Here is a 23,336-nt window from a genome sequence, read left to right on the forward strand (position 1 = left end):
AGTGATGACATGTCTGTGAAATAATAAAGCCGCATACAAGGGAGAGAAAGTTTGCTGGTGTGGGAGGACCTAAGCAGCTGCTCAAGAATCTCAATGACTTTGTGAACACTTGGAGATAGCGTAGCACTGGTATCTACCAAAACAGAATGAGTGTGCAAAGGAGCAGAAGAACAGTATGATAACAGTGGACCACAAAGGCATGTACTAAAAGGAAACCATGAAAGAACAATTTTAATTGTGTGGAGTATGGATTGAGTGCTTCACATCACTGAGGGTTCTATAGCAAGGATTGAAACAGTATTTAACTGACTTAAAGCTGATTGATCTTGTTAGGCAGTGAAACACATGTGAATGAAGCTACTGTATTCAAAGGAGCCAAATTCCAAAGGAAATTCACATGAGATAGTGCCATGCTTATGAGCATACATGGAGATACTTGACTATTGCTAAATTGTGATGAAATCATTGAGAATGTCATAGCAGGAACTCTAACAAGAAGTATTAACAATTCTGCATTTCTAGTTCATATGGAAATGCTAATTCCACTTATGGAAGTAAAGTACAGGCATGGCATTATTATGATTGAGACCATAGAACTGTAGACATGTAGAGTGGTGTATTAATAATATTACAGACATGTTTAGCATAAAATGCAAGCAATGGAGCTAAATTAGTTGTACTTTTCAGGCTGCATCTGGATTTCCTGTGAGCCTATTACCTTACAAAGCTAAGGAGAAGAATAAAGCTTCTGTGCTTTTTAGGGTGCTCAGATGTTAGCCAGTTTTTGTTTTTCCTGCAGCATTTGTCCCTGGAGAGTGCCAGAATCTTCTAAAGCCTCTTTTAGAAAGGCAGTATGTTATTTTAAAGTCGTAGTTAAGATCATCTTACTTGGGTGATGATGGCTGTTTCACATGGCTAACAGCCACACTTGCCTCACAAATAACCCAAAAGTATGTTCATTTTTGCCAGCCCTTGTGAAAGAAGGTATATAGTGGTTTGCAGAAAAATAGCTTATATAAATTTAAGTAACTCATCTATTTGTTTCCTTCTCTACATTTCTTAGGTAAGCAAGGAATGGAGTTAATATTGTAATAGATTTAGGGGAATGACCATTAGAATTAAATAAGTTACTCAATATATTGTCTATGGATTTATTAGAACTCATTGATCTCAGTGAGAGACCATGGAGAGAGAAAACCAGAAAGATTCCATGAGGGAGTGAAAAGGAGAGGAACTCTGAGAGAACATGAAGTTGAAACAGAATTTGATAGTATACACACAAAGATTTATTATTTTGCAAATGATGAGATAAGCCACATATTTGGACTTGAACATTCAATCATTCTTCTATTCTTATATTTATCAGTTACTGAGTGGTCCCTCTGGGCTAAGGGCTGGGTTAGAAGGTTGTATTTCAAGTGCCAACATGAATGCAAATATTTTTTAAAAAATTACATAATAAACTTCATGATTTTGAAATTGTTCAGAAATCCAGTCTGGATTATCAAACAGTCTAAATTAGAGAATTTTTTAATGTACTTCTTTTGTGTGTGTTTTATTTACAGTGTACACAGTAAGTCAACTTAATTTAACAAAGATGCCATGAAATGAACTTTGCTTAGTGAACGTATTAAAAAATTCCCTTTAATTGCATTGTATCATGTTTTCTTTTTTAGAAATATGTACTTATAATTTTGTCCTCTTAGGTAGGAGATACATGTCTGTTACAATTTGATTACAGTCCTTATTAACTTGATACACCCTTTTCTCAGAGTGATAGTAGAGACAAACTCCAGATCTGATTGATTTGCTACAAATACCACCACATTTCTACTACTTTGGTGTGAATTATTTTGTATTCTGGTATGTTAAATGTTATGCTTCATCCTAGGACCAGGCAAGCCCTCCTGATAATTTGAGAAAATTTGTATAGGTATTAGTCAACAACCATATATCAGCATCTTGTGCAAATATGCTACTACCCCACCGTACTTCCTCCTTGCCCCAGGAAAACCTCTTGCTTTCAAAATGTTGTCCACTGATAAAGATGATGCTCCTACTCTTGATATACCTGATTCTTCCCCTTAAGGGTCTGGGCTTAATGTTGGGCAGGTCACATACTAACCAAGCATCACCAAAGGAAGCAGATGCTCTAGTAGCCCCAGTCATTTGTGTCTTTTCTTCTTCCTGACGTTAAAGAAGCACCACCCACCCAAAATGTTACATCTAAGCCTTTGTCTAATCCAGCCCTTCACCTCTAAACACTTAAGAAGCTTGCCAGGGACTGACAAGCCTGTTGGCAGTGGTGGGTGGGGTGGGTGCTCTTTACCCTGCAATTTTGGCAGGGAGTTATGTAACCCTTGTGTCTCCTTTTGGCACTCAGAGCTCATTTTCCCATTGATATTGGGGACCACAGGATTATGGGTTGTGTAGTTCAACTAACCACTTTGTTTAACCATTTTTTTTTCCTGTGGCAAAACAGGTTCCATATTTTAAACAGCTGAATTACAGAATAGTGATAGAACATCACTGGCTTAATATCTGGGGACTGCTTATCACCCTAACATACAACAGCCTGATTTATATCAATTTAATGCACAGTACAAACACAAGTGATTGAACTATACCAGTCTTAAGTGTGTGACTTAAGTTCAGATTCCAATTCTTCAAATTCTTTTATATTAAAAAGCAAAAGGTCTCCCTCACATAATCTGTAAGAATATATCTACCTTTTAAGCTGATAAAATGCAGCAGATAAATTCCTTGAATATTCTGGAAAACACAAAACAGGTGTCAGCATACTAAGTAAGCATATTCTATAATTATTTTCTAAATGTTTTGGCTAATCATTTGTGTAAATAAGAGGGATGGGCATAATATGCATATGTGTGTGTATATGTGTGTGTGTATTCACTTGTATGTACATGACATCCTTAGGAAAAGATGTAAGAAAGTGGAAATATGTGTTGCCCCTAACAGCATAAATGGGTTGCCTAAAGTCAGGAATAGGAAAAGACAACTACAGTTCACCCTACAGCACCTTGTACAACTTGATTTTTGTACCCTGTGTATGTTTTTACTATTTATATTAAAAAAATTGAAAAGAGCAAAAGAAGTCCTTGGCTGGTCCAACCCTAGCTGTTAATCTCAGCATCAGTACCGAGTGCTAATAGTTGGGGCTCTCACATGAGTGACTAACAGCACTAGACTCTTATGGTCCTTATCACTTGGCTTGACTCATGGAGTAGAAGGAATGACAGATGAGGGTAACCTATCTGCCCTTCACTGAAATGCTGTGTGCAGCCTCGTTGTCACCCTGTAAATGACTTGCTCTCTGATATACAAATCTTCTTCCTTGTATATGAGCATTTTGAGAAGTAAATGCCAGTAGAAACTTGGGTAGCGCAGCAATGTGACGTTTAAAGAATATTCTTTAATACCATTCCTCCTGTGTGGGAGTGAGTGAGGGTTTCCTGGAGAGTGAAGTTGATTTAGGGCCCAGGGATCAGCTGCTGAGGCTGGCACTTGGAGAAGACAAACCAAGCATTCACATCCCAGACCACTCAATACCGGCATTGTCTCCAATCCATCTTTCATAAGGGGGCTCCAAGGGGGGAGGGGATAAACGAAGGGGAGAAAAGAAACCTTTTTAATCCTGTAAAAGAAAGTGCAGAAAGAATGAATGAACAAGATCTGAGTAGAAAAAGCCAGTTGACAGGAATACTTAGTCTTGAAATCAACTTTGCTTTTAATCTTAGACTCCACTGTCAAGTTTCTTCTCTATTTTACATTCTCATCCCATCTCTCAGCACAGGACCCCCTACACCCACCCCCTTCCCACATCCTTCTCTGTTTCACTCCATTCATCTGTCCGGCCTTGCCTTCTCTCTGCTTTGTCTCTCCTTCCCATCTCCTTTTACCTCTTCTTCCCTGGACCCTTTCTCCTGTTGTTTTATAGAGTGAGTCCCTCTCCCTCTCCGCTTTTTCTTGCACAGAACCTCCAAGCTCCCTTCCTCTTCATAAGGAAATCAGCCAGGCCTCAGATGGAGCCGTTGTCCTGACAACCTCCAGGCGCATCAGGCTTTCCTCGAGGCTGGCTGCAGCTGGAGGGACAGTTGTGCAAAGCTAGGGGCCAGGCCTAGGGGAGGGCGGCGGGGATGACGTGGAGGGGCTGCTGAAACCCGAGGGGACAGGGCGGTGCGAGCTGAGAGGAGGAGGGACGGGAGAGAGACAGGAAGGGAGGAGGGGAGAGGCTCCGGGCTGTGCCACGGTGTGTGGGTTTCTTTACACTCCCTGGCAGGCTGGGTGCGGGCTCCCTCTCCAGCCCGCTCGCCTTGGAAAGTGGGTTACGGAGGGAAGGAGCTCAGCGCAGACACTGGCAAAAGAGCATCCAGCCCCAGGCGGACCAGAGGAGAGCATTTTCCTTTTGCAGGCTTCCCATCACCTTTTCTGGAGGGTTTTATGTCTGTACTCTCCTCCGCTGTAAACGGTGTTCCTCTGACTCCCCTCGCCCCCATGCTTGGGTTCTGTGCGGGCCCTGTTAAGTCTTAGAGGGAAAAGAGACTGAGCGAGGGGGAGAGAGGCGAAGTGGGAAGGACCGCACAGTGGCGAGCGCCTCCGCCGCGTGCTGATGCCAACCCTCCGTGTGTGAACCCCCCCGGCGGGAGCCGCGCGCGCACCGGCCAGAGCACGGCGGACCTGCACCTCGGCGTGGCCACCATGGTCGCCAGAGCTCAGCCCGATCGGAAACAGTTGCCGCTGGTCCTACTGAGATTGCTCTGCCTTCTTCCCACAGGACTGCCTGTTCGCAGCGTGGACTTTAACCGAGGCACGGATAACATCACCGTGAGGCAGGGGGACACGGCCATCCTCAGGTAGGGCTTTGGGGCAACTTTTCTCCTGTGCCTCAGTGTATGTGTGCGTGTGTGTGTGCCTGTGTGTGTGTGCATGCATGCATCCTCAAACTCCAGCCCCTGGTGCTGCAGGCTTGTGGTGTGTGTGTGCGCCTTTTACTGGCCGGCCGAGGTATCTGCCAACACATGTCGAGGGAATTCTGGTCCCTGTCAGGGCCAGCAGGATGGGGTAAATGTTGTTTGTTCTTCGGACCTTCTTTCTCTTACCAAGAAAGCCTAACTTCGCCTGCAGTTTTAGGGTCATTTGGACAGTATTCTTGTTTTTGTCACTGTAGATACTTTGCACTTCAGAGTTTTGCTGAGGTTTCTTAATTGGGAAAGATGAGTTGTTGAATTGTGGCTCTCAGAGAGCCGTACATAGTACTACATTCTCCGGTGCTGTGTGTCTACATGTGTGTGTGTGTGTATGTGTGTATATGAACATGTACATCAAGGCTCTCACTCTGCCCCACAGCAGTTCAGACGGGGAGACTTTCTGTGAGGATCTCCTAATGGACACAGGGGGCTGGAGGGGCAATAAATCCATCTTAAAACTTTGTTGGGTTACTGAGCCTTTTCTGAAATGTGGGTAGAAATCAACACAAGAATGAACAGAAGAAAAAGAAAAGGAACTCTCCAAATAGCTGATATTTAAGAGTAGATGTATTAAGCACAGAGGTTAGGAAAGAATCTTGCAGAAATGGATATTTCAAATTGATTATTGACCTCAAAGTCATCTCTGTGCAGCTCCGCCGAGCTCTGAAATACAGTTTGGGATTGAAATTTGGAAAGACAGAGTCCCAAGTCCTTGGGAGTTTGACCCCTATAAGGGACAGTGAGCTGGATAAACTCAAATGGAACCTAGACATAATTCTATTCATAAAAAAATTCTAAGCTTCTTTACCCATTTCTTTTCTCCTTTCCCTCTCCCTACCCACTGCACATACCACTTGTCTTTTTTTCTAGCCTTCCTTAAATTTTTATCAGATACTAGCAAAAAGAGAAAAAGAAGGAAGAAAATATGAAAGAAAATGTATTCTTTGGAGCTCCTTTAAAATCTCATTCCATCCGAATAAAATGACCCAGTGTCAGTCTGTCTATCTAGCTAATATTGCTGGTTGTGGCAATAAAAACAGTATACAATAGGAAATAAACCTCTAATGGGTGCTCAAGGAGCTGATAGTGCATAAACCCTGGGGCATCAGGGAGCAGTTCAGTAGCAGAGCTGCCTACAGCAGCAAAGTTTTCTTTCCTTTTTTCCAGAAATAAATTTGGTTGGCTGTCACAGTGTCCTGCTTTGGGATCTCTAGCCTTGTTAGAGAGCAATGTGTGTGTGTGTGTTGTGCCTGGTGGGTTGTGTGTGTGTCGTGGCAGATTGTGAAAACTAAGAAAATCCTAACGTGTAAGTATTCCTTTCTTCATTTCCTGAGCATTGGGTGATTATGGATTCCCAAAGATCCTACTATCCAAAGCAGATTTTCCCTTCCAGCTCTCCAGCTCTGAAAACCTGCATGTGTGATTTATCCACACAGAGTAATAAGATTTATAGAGTAATTTATCTCTTTGCAAAGGGATTTGGACATGAAGCAGAAAATGTTTTTGCAAACACATAAGCATGCCATCTCAACTGCTAATATTCATACTCTCTAACATTGTTAACCCCTTACTAGTGAAGCCCTCTTATGTAAATGCTATCCTTAGATTTGTTTTCATTGATTATGGCTGAACATGGGAAAAGCGAATACCGTGGATGTGTAACTTTTTATTTAAATGTATATGAAATTTCTGTGTCAGCATCACCTGTGTCTTACGCTATGGTTACCAAAGAGTTAGATAAACATCTAAATGTTAATTCAGAAGGAAAAAGGTATTCTGATATTTTCATGCAGTATATGCATAGAAGTCTCTATGAGAGGCAGTCTTACTATATAAATATCTGTATATGATACATATGTGCTTCTGTGTGTCTACAGCTTGAAAGAAGTAGAGTTTTTTTAAGCATTGCACTTTAGTAGACAAAACAGTGTGGGAATGGGGTAGTGAGAAAGGAGAATAAATAATAGCAGCAGTTATTCCTTGGAAAACAGAAGATAGATGAGCAGAGCATGCAGAGAAGTTACCTGTGTGAGTCCGTTGCTTCCCAGACCTCACCTAACGTGCCCTCTTTTTTATTTCCTTTGCCTTGGACAAGGCTTTATTTCTGGGTTGATGGAACTCTATCAGAAGTAACTATGGAGAGAGTTCCCTTTGTTTTCTTAGGTGACCTTCTCAGTCTGTTCAGCTGAGTCCAGTAAGCTTTGTGGGTCAGTTTCCTGGTAAAGAATGGCACTCTTGCTTTCTGTTTACAAGTCCAGCCTGGGAAAGGCTTGCTGCCACTTTATTTGTGACATTTTACTGGGATCATGAGCTTCTAGGGGAAGAGAGGAAGGAGAACTTGATTCATTGGAAGCCACAGTACATGTTTGGCACTGAGAAAGTGAAATGGCAAAGGGAAAGAAAAAACCCTCGTTCAGTGAGTCTGTGGCCCTGAATGATCTGACCTGGCAATGGGAGACAAGGAAGGCTTGTAACGCTGGTGCTCCAGTGGCAGTTTGGCTGTCACCAGAACCTTTAGCTTCATTGCCTTACTTTCACTAAACAAATGTTTCTTTTGGGAATTGGTACCCTTTTGGTTTAACTTTGATTCAAATGTGCATCTTGGTGGGAGAGCTTATACTAGTCTTGGGATCTTGCTCTGTGATTTCTGTATTTTGGGGTAAAAAGGGCTAAGGGTGACAAAGCTAAATGGAAAGAAAAGTACTCTCATGTACATCAACTCAACATGTTGTTGGCCAAATGATAGTCTAGATCTTAATGAGGTCCTTTAAGAGCTGAATGAAACCAAACTACCTTCCATCTCAAAGGCAAAGAATCGGGGTATGATCCACAGACCAGTGACAGCAGTAGGACCACTTGGGGCCCCTTCCTCATCCTCCTAAGCCAGCATCTGCATTTATTTGTGTGGGTGTGTATAAATGTATATTTATATTTGTCTAAATTCACAGCAAAGTGTGAAACATACTTATCCACAGACTTTACTGTTGTAGAAGTTGTAGGTACTTTTTTTTTTCTGAATGGAGCCATCTGCCTCACCGCCATCCCCTAGAAGTGTAGAAGTTCATCAATTACTGGGTGAGTTTTTAGCACTGGTTCTTCACATCCTTTCCTGTTGTACACAGGCTCCCATAGACATTCACCTCCTGGTGTCTCTCAGCAGGTTGAAACCATGTAACTCTCTTAATAAATCGAGGGAAAAGTGGAAATAGTGTTCCAATCCAACCTGTAAAATTTCATTTTAGCATCCCATTGACTGTGTTTTCCCTGTTAGCAGCATATGTCTGAAAATACAATTATAAAATAATTGATCCCAGTGTATCTGTTTATAACTTAACTTTGTAAAAATTACCTGTACATGTGTATGTGTACATAAGGCATACATGGCTTTATGATGAAATCAGAGGGTTTACATTATTGTGATTTTAAATATTTTATATTTGAGGTATTGCAGTCTAATTTATTTCACAATGCTGACCCTATTTGACATTTGCAGGATATTATAATACTTTTTATGGTGATAACATTTTCCTGTTTAAATGTAAACATACCTGATAAGTGTTAGGTATGAGAAACTAAGTTAAGTTTTTAAGGTAATTACTTTCTTAACATTTCAAAATTCTAGGTCTTTCTTTCCTTATTTGTTCCTACACTAGGGAAAAAGAAGAAACAACATAACAAATGTGATTATTTGATAGTAAGACATCAAAATTTTGTGCAGATTTCAAGGGAATAGCGGTTTTTCTTCTATAAGACACCTGGAGTGCCTACATTCACAAAGCAGGCATCGACACTCAAATAAACTCCTTACACACTATGTGATTTTTCTACCACTTATAATTCACTATTTGAAAACAAATTTTGTGGGCATGGGTCTATAGGGAGAGTTTGTGATGATTATGGAGTTTTCTTTTTCTGTAGCTAAATCACTATAGGTAACCAAAATTTATTGGTTATTACTGTTACTTTAAGGCTCCTTCATTGCCCATTAAAGCCTTTATCTTATCTATTTGGTAAATAATGGAGTATAGCGTACTATATATTGCTTAGGAATATGGCATCTGACATACATTTTTTAAAGGATGTTTATGCACTTGTTCTCCTTTATGGCCTGAGGAACACAGCAAACAAGTCTCATGTGACAAAGGCAAATTGTGAGAATTTGTGTTTCTGTAAGTACAAAGCACACAAGTGGACACACACACACACCACATGTTAAGGTGATGTTTCTGTTCTGTGTAATTTGACTTTGAATGAAGTATTTGTAGGACTGTGGAGCAAACAACCAAAGGTGACTGACTCATCCACTCAATCAGCTGGTGAGGATTAAACATTTATGTTTTTCGAAGCTGGTGCCACGTAAAGCAAACTCAGGCCCCCAAAAGAGGATTAGCGCGTTTTTCTGTCATCTCGGAGAGCTCCAAGTACAAATGTCTGTGACTCCCCTGATAGGTCGCCTGAATACATACTGTCATAACCTGGACCCTAAGAGCCCTCTCCAGAAGGATGTCACTTATGGCTGATGGCCATTTGCCCTGTTCTGTGAATGTCGTGCCTGTTAGTCTGTAAGACTCAGAAGATCAGGGCTCTAATTTTGGATCTATCCTTACAAGCTGTGTGATTGTGAGCAAATCCCTTAAATATTTGGAGCTTCAGTTTCATTTGTAAAATGCTGAAACTATCTTATTTTAGTCTCTCTGTGAGGTTGTTTTAAGAAGCTCAGAAAAAGTAAAGTGGGAAATTTTGTTGAATGATAAACTGCTACATAAGCATCAAGTATCTTTGGTTTTCTAACACATGGAATCAGTTGTTCAGACTTTAGTGAGCTCTTCTTATTTAGACCAGTGTTTCTCACACTTTAAGGTATATCAGAATTATCTGGAGGGCTTATTCAAACACAGGTTAGCTGGCCTCTGCCTTCACTCAGAGTTTCTGATTCAGTAGGTCTCTGGTGGGTCTGAGATGTACATTTCTAACAGTTCTCAGAAGCTGCTGATGCTGCAGGACCAGGCCACGCTTTGAGAACCACTGACTCTTGTTACTGCAGGTGTGTGCTGCAAATGTGCATTTTAAGTATCACATAGTTGCTTGTTAAAATCCCAGATTTCAGGGTGTGTCCCAGACCTACCAAATCAGAATTTGCACTTTCACAAGATCCCCAAAAACTTCTTTAGCACATTCAAGTCGAAGAAGCCTGCTTTAGTCAGGTCACAACCATGGCTGCACGTTACAATAAAATGGGGACCTTTTAAAACAATACTGAAGCTACATATTCTCCACTCTCCAAAATTCTGAGTTTATTAGTTTGGGGTAGGTCCTGACATATGTACTTTTAAAAAACTATTCTGATATGTACACAGAGTTGAGAACTGCTGTTTTACTGGTCAAAGAATCTCTATTACAAACAATTTTGGGGGCAGCCCTTGATAGATATGAAGTGAAAAATTAGAAGCATTTTGTATGGTTTGGAGAACATGTCAACAGCAAAGCTGAACAGATTCAATTGAAGAGACAAAAAGATCATGATAAATCATTCCTTTACTACACGATCTCATGACTATGATGTCATGGAGAATGGAGCAATTTTATCTTAATAGGGATCCAAATGATGTAATATCTATTGAAAGAGCATTACAGCTTGATTTTTAAGCTTATTTCTTGTAGGTTTTCTCCCATTTATATTAGGCAAGACACACAACAGTTAATATTTTTTAAAATGTTATCTCTAAGAGAAAAAAGAGGCAATATGTAGGCAAGAAAAATGTCTTCAGTCTTAACTTGTTTAATAACTGGTGCAATGTGTGCACTTCTGTTGCTATATACACAAATATATGATTTATAGGATAATAGTTTATGTGTTTGTAGAATTCATCTCAACTTTACATGGTGATCAGTCTTTAGCTGAAACTTACAGACAAGTCTTTGTGTCATAAAGACTTTTCATCAAGGATGTAAGTTCAGAATGCTCAACAAGTAGTCAGAAGACCAAGATCTAAATAACTTGAAATAGTCTGTCCTATTAAATGAGGATATCTGACAATTACTTGTCTTACTGCACAAGCTATTTTTATGATCAAATGAAATATTACATACCCAAGTGTTTTGTAAAATATGAAATGTTATAAAATATAAGCTTTTAAAGAGTATTGTCATTATATTCACAGTAGGAAATAACTTCTAGAAAATCAGAAAATTTAATAAAATTAGCTTTTTGTTTTTATTTCTATGGTCAAAGCTGGTCATTTCCTCTAAGATATTTGTATTATTTCATTTCAAATGCTTAAAAGTCACATGTATCATCAAATATAGTTGAGTTTCTTATCAGAAGTACAGGGTGAGTGAGGCAACACTTTTTTGTAGTGATCTATAATCGAAACATAATCTCAAATTAATGAATGATTAACCTTCCCACAAGAAAACACTCTGCTTCAGATTTTGTTAATTACTGTAAGATAAACTTGTAGGAATTTAGTGTGGGAAAGACCTCAGAATTAGGCAGTTAACCATCTCAAAGTGATGTAGCTGAGAAGAGAAAAGTTTACTTGGTTGTCTAAAGACTTGAGTGACCATTTGACAACTAGAATTCATGCTTCCTAATTCTCATTCAGAGCCCTTTGCACCAGAGTACCACTGTGAATTACCTTCTCAGTTTTCATGTTTTGCTTTTATCCCATGCTAGGTTTTATTATTTTTTAACTCCTAATCATGCTAAAAATGTCTCTCCCCTCCCCATCCTCCTCTCCTCTTCTTGCCTCCTTTCCTCTTTTCCCTTTTTCTGCCTTTCTCTGCTGTCCTCTCTCCTCTCCCCTCTCCTTTCTCTCTTCTCTTCCTTCTCTCATCCTTGCAAATCAAAGCTCTACCTACTTGTAGAGGATTATCCAGCTAGTGCTGATCAAGGGGGACTTTTTCAGGAAAAACTTTAGCTTTCACATACCTACTGTCTGTCTTAACCAAGTGGGTTTTCTGTATTTACGTGCAGCCTTCATCGTATCACAGTCTCAAAGCCATTCTTGTATTAGCACAATCTATACAACCTTTTTAAAAAAAATGTCCTTCCTTCATGTTTCTGGTAATCTGCCTTTGCTCAGAAGTCTTATTTGAATTCTTAGCCTTTTCCCTCAGGAATTCACTTGGGTTCCTAGCCCTACTACCTTCTTATTGTTACTTATGAATTTCTGCCTCCTTAAGTCTCATCCTACTTGTTACCCTTAAGATACCCTGTTTGTACAGCTTCAGGAAGATTGTGGTCCGAGTCTCCTCTTTCAGTTGGCAGGCTATCCTTTGCACAAACTCAAGGGGTGCTCTACACATTGTATAATCATTGTAGATTGTAGTTAAAATTCTTGGGGGAAATGTGTAATTTTTATAAAATTTACTTTGAGCTAACAATGGGGTGGATGGTGGTACACTGGGAGGAAATGGACACATATCTAGACCAGTGGAGACGCTGTATGAGAAGCCCTACTTCAGGGACATTTGGGCTTTCTGGTGTGTTATGTAGAATAAGGTCTCATGAAGCTTTATTAACACGTGAACAGTGGGGCTAAGGGAGGTCCAACCTGTTATACCATGGAAAGGGCGGAGCACAGTAAGGGGAAAGTAACAAGTGATAAACTCTCTCTGAGTCATGCAGGGAGGCAGGAAGATGTCACAGAGAGTTCTGTCAGCTTGTAGTAGAGACATAGTCACAAGGCTGAAGTGCAGAGGAGGAATGGAGTCCTTGGGACAAGGGCTGACTTAAGTAAGGAATAAGGGAGTGATACACCAGACCTATGAATAAGATAAGTAACGTGGTCAAGTATAGAAGTGAAGCACTGTATCAAAGCTATTGTAACAAAGGGGTAACATGAAGATGCATTTCAGAGCACTAAGCTCAATCTTTTTTAAATTCTTTATAAGTTGAGGTTCATATAATCTGGTCCAACTAGTTGCAGAAAAGATGGAGACAAAGGTTTGAAATGAAGTAAGAATTGACAGTGTTTGTTTCTCCCTGTCTTAGTTAATTTTGTTGGATTATATTTTTAATCTACTTAGACCTTCCAGACTCCATGTAGTTGTCAGAACCATGGACCTGAGCTCACCTGACTCTCCCAAGCATACTGTTTTTCAATATCAATCTAGAAATGTCACCAAATCCTTCAAAGGCTTCTCATTGTCCACAACATAAAGACAAAGCCCCTTAGCTTGGATAAGTCTCCATGACCTGTTATCTCATTATGTCCATTAATTCGGAGCCACTTATAGTCTGTGCTCATGAGCACGTGAATGTGTGTATACACACAGTACTAGTTCATACCTTTGTTCATGAAGGTCTCTCAGCCTAGAACCTCATCTTTCCCCTCTCCGCTCCTCCCCACCATAATTCTTTGCTAAATTACCTCCTTGCTGCTGCTTCCAGGCTCAACGTTAGTTTTGGTACTAACTCATTCAGTAATCTTCTGATTCTCCCAGACTTGACTAAGTAACTCTCTTTATTGTTGCTGATAGCCTCTCTGCATATCTTTGCCTCCCCCATCCAACCTTTATTGAAGATAGATTTGACAAATAAAATAGTACACTTAAGGTATACATCATGATGATTTGATATACATAAACATTGTGAATGATTACTACAATAAACTTAATTAACACATCCATCACCTCACATAGCTACCTTTCTTGTGTGTGTGTTGAGAACACCCGAGATTCACTCTCCTAGCAAACTTCAAATATACACCACCTTATTAACTGTAGTGTACAACACCATTATTAACCATAGTCCCCAGGCTGTACATGAGAACTCTAGAATCTATTCACCTTATAACTAAAAGTTTGTGCCCTTTGACCAACATCTCTCCACTTCTGTCACCCTCCAGCCCTTGGCAACTACCACTCTACTCTCTGTTTCTATGGCTTCAACTTTTTTAGATTCCACATATAAGCAATCATGCAGATTTGCCTTTCTCTAGCTCTTTCCACTTGGCATAATGTCCTCCAGTTTCATCCAGGTTGTTGTAAATGGTGGGATTTTCTTATTTTTTATCACTGAATAATACTCCGTTTTGTGTGTAGATAGATGTAGATGTAGATGTATCTCAGTTTTCTTTATCGGTTCATCCATTGGTTAATGCTTGGGTTGTTTCCATATCTTATCTATTGTATGAATAATGCTGCTATGAACACAAGAGCACAGATATCTCTTTGAATTATTGCTTTCATTTCCTTCAGATATATACCCTGAAGTGGGATTGCTGAGTCACATGCATACCTCAATTTAGCATTTGCTACACTTTAAAAAATTGTATTCACTCTTGTTTTGCCTCAAATGTATTATCAGCCCTTCAAAGGCAGGTGCCTCATCTACTTTACCTTTTCATTCCAGGATTTAGCTTAGTTCCTATAGGTGCTTAGATAAATATTTACTCACAGAATTAAGCAGAGAGAAATAACCATACTATAAATCAAGCTGATCAGAACTTGGCTTATAAAAGAGTAAATAAATTAGAAGGAAATAGGGATTTAAGCAAGATATGTTAATGGCAAAATCAGCCACTCTGGAATAAATTGTAGATGTGTGGTTGAAAAGGGTAAAGTAGTCAAATCAAACGTGGGTTCTTTTCTGATCATTGACTGGGGGGTTGGGGTCTGGCTAGAAACACTTTCAGTACTTGCCTTTGCAGCTACTCCTTTCAAGCATGGCTTCTAGAGAATGACAAAGGCAAATGATGGCATTTTAGGGGTCTCCCAAAGCTTCAGTCACAGGTGTCCAGACAAAGCATGCTACGTTTTCTGATAGATTAGCTTTGGACAAAACTGGGTATCACTCAGTACTCCTAAAGTGAAGCATGCCCAGTTTCTGTGAAGAAATCAGGATCTCAGGTAGCTGTAAGAGGAGGGATATACCTTCTGGGAGCTGTTGAGGCTTTCTCCTTCTAGTGGTAGCTCTGAATTTACAGGGACTAAATTGGGGATTTGGGAGTTGCTTCTGGTGGTGGGATTGTTGTGCAACAGGTACATTCTTCAGCCATTCTACTTTCTTGTGAAGTGAGGCAAGGTGCTGATCCTTTGCACTCATTTGACTCAAAGCAATTATTCATACTGAACAATGATGCCTACCTGGGTTTTTCATTGCAGAGTTCATTACTCACTCCTGAGGAATTCAGACTTGAAGGTACAGTGGATTTGATAATAATCCCAAATTCCCTTCTGTATGTCTTGCTATAATGCACAAGGGCATTATATATATGAGGTCAGAGGAAAACTTATAACTAAGGAAAAATGTAGCCTGGCCTCTTCTACAATGATGCATTACTATTTATTCCATTATAATTTTTGATGATACATTTCTATATTGAATTTCTACATTTTTGAGGTTATCTGAAGTTAATAATATCCTCTCTAAATCTGTGCTTTAGTCATGTTAGTCTTTGTTTCACTACCTTGCTAGGAACAACAGATAAAAATTAAAGCTGTGCAATTCAGCACTAAGTCATGCATAGCCAAATGTCTACATGTGAAAACACTGACTGGGCAAAGTAATTGGTTTCCTGATTTCTGATTTCTGTGCTTCCTCGGTTACACTTCATTCTAGCACATCTATATCAAACTGTATTTATTTTATGGGGTTTGAGTCATATATGGTTGCCAATTTGTGGCTAATCTTCATCTTGAGATAACCAAAGATCATTGTCATCTTTTGCATTGTCATCTTTTGCATGCTTATGATGTAATTGTATGGGCAGATTTTTAACATTCTATGTTGCTGCATCATTAATTAGCAGGTGAATGAATTTTTCTTGACTGACCCCTATTCTTTTCTTTTATGACTCTAATAGGGTCTACTAATATCTAGTATGGTAACTAATATCTAATATCATCACCACAACAAGGAGACTGCCTGAACTCTGTATCACTAGATTAAATTTTAGATTGAATACCAAGAGATTCAAGCTTTAGTTCCACAAAACTACTGACTGTATAAAGTAGAGAAGTAAATTCCTTTATTCCAATTCCAAATGAGTATAATGCCTACTTACCTCTTAAACAAACATATCAGTATGGTGAAGTAACATTGTTTTCAAATACGGTTGAATGCATGAGAACACACACATTTTGCTGCCATCTGAATTTGAAAATTATGAGAACGAGTTTACTTCTGTTAACCCTTAAATCTTCACTCTATCTCAACCTCTTGGTCCACATGGCTCAAACTGTTATCTCGTTTAATCTCCAAAGAGTAAAACATGATTCTAACTCCAAATCCATGTTTCCTGCTGACTCTTTCTATTCTAAACATTAGATCTCATAGGCCTTGAACCTCTCCAGTCTTGGTTTCCTCTTAATCCTGATGAGACTCAGTCACCATCCAGCTATTTGATATGAGGACTTTCCCTCTGCTGACTCTGGCAGTATCATCAGAGATTATTCATAGTAGAATCGAAGTGGGATAGCCATGGCCATGGATTTTATTCGTCTGTGGGTAAATCTGCTATTCTTAAATTGAGTTGTTTGTTTTTATTACTCCCATATTTTTTATATCAAGTGGCTTTCATATCCAAAAATAATGAAGCTGAAGAATTTGAATGTCTTATTGTCTAGTCTTACAATTCAGATAAACTGCCACCACTAAATATGAGGTCAACTAACAAATGGCATTCATCAGTAGGTAAACTTATTTCCTCTCTTGCTGAACCCAAACCCTTTCGCCAACTTCAGCATTTTTGTTTTCTCACTTTTATATGAATGTTTCCTTACTTTATCTCTTTTTGTGAAATGAGTTTAATTTACCTTAAGTTCAACTGTTAAAATATATCAACAGCAATTATCAGAGTATGAAACCAGTCTCTTTCCTGTTGAGCTGACAAATAGTTAGCCAATTACCTCATCATTTCCCTAGCAATATTTATGGTGAAAGAAGCATTGATGTACAGCTTTGTGAAACGAGGTGACTCTTAAATACATAATGTGGCATTTTGGGTGATAGTTTTGAAAGAGCTCAGAATGTTCAAGCAAGCAAATGTGGGGATTTAAAGGGAGAAATGAAAAGACAGAGACAGGTTGGAAGCAAGCATATTAGGAAAGGATTGGGTGTCAGGATGTCACTAAGACACAGTTAGTCCCATTCCAAAGTGGGTTATCTGTGTGTAAAGCTGAAAATATTCCCAAGAATGTCACAGTTTCCCAATGGAAAAATCTGTGGATGCTAAAATAAAAATGGAACTTGTTAAAAGATAATGACAAGGGATCCTAAGAGTTATCTAACAAAGTCCTAAATATGTCAGAGTTAAGTTAATTCCTTGTGGGTAAAGTGTCAGTTTCATCTGTTCTTAGTCCCAAAAGAAAAGGTTTAGGCAGTCAGTTCCCAAGCACTAGTCTCTTGGGCAGCTAGAGAATTACTGCAAAGGTTCTAAATGTCAGTATATACCTTAAGCATTGTGTGTAAGCATTATATGTCTCGTGTAAATTAATTACTGTTTTCAAATCTGTAGACTTCTAATGTCTATATTATAATTATAATATAATGACCAATGCATTAAAATTGTTATGAGTTTATGGTGGTGCTTTTGTTATTTAATTTTACTGGACATTTCCTCAATTACAAAAAGATAAGAAAATTTGTTTTATGATAGATAGACCCTCTTATTTAGAAAGTTTGCAGACTATTCTAAACTAGGTTAGGATAGGTCCCATTCAAATATAGTTAGGAAATGGAGAAGAGAAGGCTGCCAGGATGACAGAAAAAGACAGAGAGTAAGCAAATAAGTAAGGTAGAGTATTACTGGAAATACAGATGTGAGAAAGATAGGGAACAAATACAAAACTATGTATGGAATGGAACCGATTTTCCAAATAAGATTCATTTAGCTGGTTAAATTGAGTCTCAGGGGCAGTCAGGTATTTAGGTAGAGTTGCCCACTGAAGAGTGAATCTGAGGACCTGGCGCTCAGAATAAGATCTGAGTTACTTAGGGTCACCAACTGTTCTCCTAATGCGGGCTAGTGTAAAGTACAGTTTAGGTGAAGTTGCCAAGGGTACTTAATATGCACAGCCCAGTGCTGGACATTCTATGGGGATTAAATAAATGTCCAACAGGAGATTTATAGTAAAAGTTGTGTTTGGGGGTTCTTCACTTGTGGGCCAAATACTCCATAGCTTTCTCTCAGATTTTTAATTTATTATTTTATTATTTTTTTCAAGAGACACTCTACACCATATACATGCCAGGCAACACAAAAATCAGAATCCATACATGTTCTGGTCCCTTAAGAAACTTCTATACATAAAAGATTAAGTAACTGTGGAGGTAGCATACTCTTACTGGTGGTTCAGGTGGCCCTTCAGATATTTCTGCTGGCAGATGTGATACTGTGGACATTTCTAATGAAAAATCTACGTCTGAAGGGTTGTGTCAAAACTTGAGTGGTGACAGGCAGAAAAAATAGAAAGTCATGCATTTCAGTAAAGAAGAAAGGGCACAGGAAACAGAGTAAATCAATCACAGATTGTGCTACCAGAAAAATCTCATGAGATCTTTGTTTTCGAACTTCTTAGCATGCTTCACCTCCAGGCAGATTAGTGATAGTAATCACACTCTGCAGTACTCATCATTGTTTACTACAAGGTACAGCCTTAGTATGCTGTTGATAGCTCTGTGTTGCTTCAGAGTTAGGAAGCATGGTGATGACAGCTCCTGGGCTCAGGATGAAGAGAGAACACATGGGACAGTCACAGAAGATGCGCACATGTCAGTTGTGTTTCCCAGTTGTGCTGCAGTGCTGTTACAGTTTTATAATTACGATGATGATTATTACCACCACCATCATCATCATCATGCTTTTATTTTTCTTTATACTTGATAAATTTAATGAGCCATCTCTAAGTACTGGGACTTTCTTATTCCCACGGCAGTCGCTCTATTCCAGACCCTTATCAGTTTATGTTCCTTTTCAGTCTTTCTGTATATTGAGTCCTTACTTTATATCAGTTGGGTACTGACAATGAGTAGTGAAGTCATATGGAACTAGAGTCTAGCTTCCTATATTTTTACCACTGTTTGGATTATTTTGCAAACACAGCTTTTCATTAGTTCCTTTCCTTGCTCAATAAACTATAATCAGCCTCTAAGCTATGTCCAATTAGCCTCAATGTCAAAGCACCATCACACCTTAGTGTATCTTTCTGTAATAATCACCCTCCTATCTTTTTGTCAAGAATATTTCCTAATATCCCTTGCCCATATTTCCCATTTTTGAATTAATGTTTCATTTTCCTTTGGGATGTATGGTTTATTTTCCTCCTCCACGTACCCAAATGTACTCACCTTAAGCTCCTCTTCATCCTCTACTCTTTTTCCTCATTTATTTGACTGCTTGCTTATTTATTTATTTTGGGACTTCTAGGCAATTTAGTGAGTAAGTGTTTGCTTGGTGTCTTCACTAGAATGCAAGCTTCCTAAATTACAGAATCAAGGAGGGCTGGGGACCACATGAGTACCTTGGTCTGGGTAACCTCCCCATCAATACTTGTACTGATATATTTACTCAAGTGTATCACATTTTCAGCATTTTAAAGAAGAGGAAATAATGCTCCATTGAAAATGAGTAACTTTTCTATGGTTAAACAACTAGGTATAAGAAGATCTCTGTCAAAATCACTATTATTTCCATGAAGCTTGTTTTCTATGACCCATGTATTTCCCAGAACAGAGCGGGTAAGCAGCAGGTGCTCAATAATTTGGTTTACTGGTAAGTACAGTAGAGTGTATTTGTTTCTATGTTCCATTCTATGGATCATATATGGGCAAAGGTAAGAGGTGTCCATAGGACATCTATTTTTCCTTTGTCACAAGGAAAAGGGGTAGTGGAAGTAGTAAAGCCAGTGAAAATATTGAAGATGAGCAATTATTTTGAAATTATTTTCATCCCGGTTTTGGGTGGTATTCATATACCTAGAGTTGATGACTTGGCAAAACTTTATGACTTAGTAGATATTTAGTGTCACCACCAGATCTAAGTGCCCAAGCCCCTCACAGTAGGTAATTTATTTGACTTGGCAAACTCCACTGTCTTTTTTTTTCATTAGTGAAGTTGGCATCTTGGGGATAGCATTTTCAAGAGTCATGCAAATACCCTTTTTTCCTATCAATAAAACTGTGATTTACAGTATTTAATCTAGTTGAAAGGCAAGAAAAATGAAAGTTTGCATACAGGAGAAATGAAATTATAATAAAATGGCTCACTCCCCAAAGTTTTCTTAATATGTAGAGTATTAACCTGGCACCCAGCCTTATTTGCTGCATACAGAGATCCATCAATCAAGAGAATGGCTTTCCAAGACTCTTATTAGGGCATTTGACTTGCTAGGTTTTGTAGATTTTATTGCATAAATAACATGATATTTAAACTATAATATCTTCTTTGTGGTTCTGTGTAAGACTGAGTCTCTGTGTAAAGCCTAGAGATATTCCTTGTAATTACTGCTCCATGCTTATCTGAGTTCCACCTTTTACCCACATACTGCATAACTCTCCATCATCCTGTGACACTTGTTTGACTATAAGACATGCAGCTTTTGTTAGTAAAAGCTTTCTCTGATATTTCCCCCCATAGATAATTGTCCCTTGGAGAAGATAGGGTTATAGAAAATTAGGAGTGTTTTGTCACCAGCTTAGAAACACTCGAATGAAATTTAAATCTTTCCCCAATGAACTATAAACTATTCTCTCTTGCTCAGCCTCAGAGCTTGAATTTGATTTAATGTTTACTCAGCGCCACTTCAAAAAAGCATTCTATTTATCTAGCACTCTAAAGTTCTAAAGACATGTGACATACTTTGCCTAAGTAGTACTCACCAGACCCAAGTGAAGAAGCACAGGACATGCACATTATCCCTACCACATGCACTGGATATAAAGCTCAGATTTTTTAACAAGGTAATTGAAGTCTGGCCCCAGGATATGAATGGAACACAGCTCCCTGATTCTTTCTGAACTAACCAGTAAATTACTTGTTTTTCTCTATTTTCCCGGGTTGAATCATTGATTTCTATTACCTGTTCAGTTCATTCTCATCTTAAATGTGTAAGAAAACTGTTTCTTTTTCATCTTGCTATATTCTTCTCCCCTTTGCACAGTATTCTTATCAGTCCATTCCCTTTTCTGTTTCTTCTTTCACTTGCAATTGAATTTAAACTCATTTTTGTGGGAGACATCACAAAAGGGAAAGATGGTAAAGACATTAAGATGCCTCCTCTCTCTCTCTCTCTTCCTCTCTTCTCTCTTCTCTCTCTCCTTTAGTTCCTGATGCTGTGTTCAGTACAGTCTCACTGTTCTCACTGAGGCTGCAGCTTCTTTGCTGAATCACAGCTTTGTATTCAGCCAGGGCCCATGGAGTATTCCCAGTGTATTTATTTTCTGTTCCTGCACTGAATGCTGGGTGCTTCTTTGTCCTGATGCCTTCTGCAAAAGGGTTTAGGAGGTGGGGGATGGAGGGAGAAAAGGAGTGGAGGGGGAGGAATGCCAATAAAGCCTTCTCTATCCCCCAGAGGAATGTGTGCAAACGTCTTTAACATTGCTTCACTCAGTGTTCTCCTCTCTGCTGCCCTTACTCTTAATTGGATCTAGACCCTAGAGAAAATCACTTTGTTAATGGGATGGTTAAAGAAAAGGAGAGGTGGAAGTTGGCTGTGCAGAGTTCCGGCAGCTTGTCTTCTTTGGGAATGAAAGTCTCAGATGCCTGATCTGGGGAAGGGATTCCACTTTCTTGATCATGAGGAAATGCCACTACCCTTCTGTTGCAGTTTTTCCTTTCTTAAAATGGGAGGTTATTTTCTGTGTGTCCTAAAAATACATGACACTGATTTGCTTAGAAAATATGGGCCATCCATTTACTCAGTCATTGATCTACTTATTCATTCATTTATTTATTCATATATTTGACAGATGGCTGTTAAACATGTCTTTGTGCGAAGCTGTGAGATTAAAATGATAAATGAAAGAAATAAAGTCCCTTCCCTCATGGGGCTTAAATTCTATTAAGAACAAAGACAATAAACAAGTATTCCAGTAATACATAAGAGTTATAGCTTGTAGTCGTGCTATAATTGAAAATCAACAGGATATGATAACAGAAACTATGAAGGGGGTACTTTGAGTAAAGTTTCCAGATAAGGCCCTTCTGAAGGTATGATTTAAAATCTGAGACATAACAGTTGCTTATGCAAGCTTATCAGTACTATTTATTGTCAGCAGTTTTAATGAGGTATAACATATATCATAAAATTCACCCATCTAAAATACTCAGTTTAGTATTTATTAGTAACACTGTGCAGACATTACCACAATGTAGTTTTATAGCATTTCCATCACCTGCAAATGGTCCCTCATCCCCATTTTACTAAGTCCCCATTCCTACCTCAGACTCTGGACAATAACCAGTCTACCTTCTGTCCCTATATATTTGCTTATGGACATTTCATGTAAATGAAATTATACAGTATTTGGTCTTTTTCATCTGACTTCTCTGACTTAGCATAATGTTTTTGAGATTCATCGATATTGTAGCATGCATCAGGAGTTGACCCTTTTTTGTGGCAGAATAGTATTCATTGTATAGATGTACCACTTACGTTTAATTATTCACTAGTTCATGAACACTTTAGTGCTATTATGAACAATATTTCTATGAACATTTGTGAACCATTCTTCATCTTAGCATACATTTTCATTTATCAACTCTAGAGACCTAGAATTGGAATTGCAGGATTGTATGGAAAATTTATATTTAGCTTTTAAGAAATCACTATGCTGTTTTTCAATGTAGCTATACTATTTTACATTTTTAACTGCAATGTATGACAGTTCCAGTTCCTCCACATCTTTGCCAACATTTATTGATGGTTGTCTTTTTGGTATAGTGGCATCTTACTGTGGTTTTAATTAGTACATACTTAATACTTAATGTTGAGTATCTTTTCAAGTGCTTATTCAAGCCACTTGTATATCTTTTTTGATAACATGGTATTCATATATTTTCCTGACTTTTAATTGGAATATTCATTTTATTGAATTATAAGTATGTTTTATACATTTTGGATACAAGTCCTTTATCAGACAAATTAATTAACAAATATTTTCTTAAAGTTGGTGGCTCTTTTCATTTTATTTGAAGTAAAAAACTTTAAATTTTGATAAAGTCCAAATTATCAAGTTTTTTTTTTAATCTTATGAATCAAGCTTTTGGTAACAGATCTCAGAACTTTTTGCCTAGCCCAAAGTTACAAAGATTTATTCTGAGGATTTGGTTGTTTTTTTCCAAAATTGTTATACTTTTAGCTCTTACATTTAGGTTTGTGATTCACTTCTCATTCATTTCT

The 23,336-nt window shown here is 38.5% G+C and overlaps 1 protein-coding gene across 7 annotated transcripts in view; it reads left to right on the forward strand.

Annotated features, from left to right (window-relative positions):
• Positions 1-23,336, forward strand: part of LSAMP (limbic system associated membrane protein) — an 813,202-nt gene that overhangs the window by 151,413 nt on the left and 638,453 nt on the right. For 5 of the 7 annotated variants that reach the window (XM_037013122.2, XM_037013123.2, XM_073231607.1 and 2 more), the window contains exon 1: positions 4,235-4,874. In XM_037013122.2, the coding sequence (XP_036869017.1) occupies positions 4,720-4,874 (155 nt within the window). In that variant the 5' untranslated portion in view covers positions 4,235-4,719. Of the gene's footprint in view, positions 1-4,234; positions 4,875-23,336 lie in introns of those variants that run through there. The other 2 variants (XM_037013125.2, XM_037013126.2) reach the window with 2 other exon arrangements.

The sequence above is a fragment of the Manis javanica genome, chromosome 3 (assembly GCF_040802235.1).
Source record: "Manis javanica isolate MJ-LG chromosome 3, MJ_LKY, whole genome shotgun sequence".
In the NCBI taxonomy this organism is placed as follows: domain Eukaryota; kingdom Metazoa; phylum Chordata; class Mammalia; order Pholidota; family Manidae; genus Manis; species Manis javanica.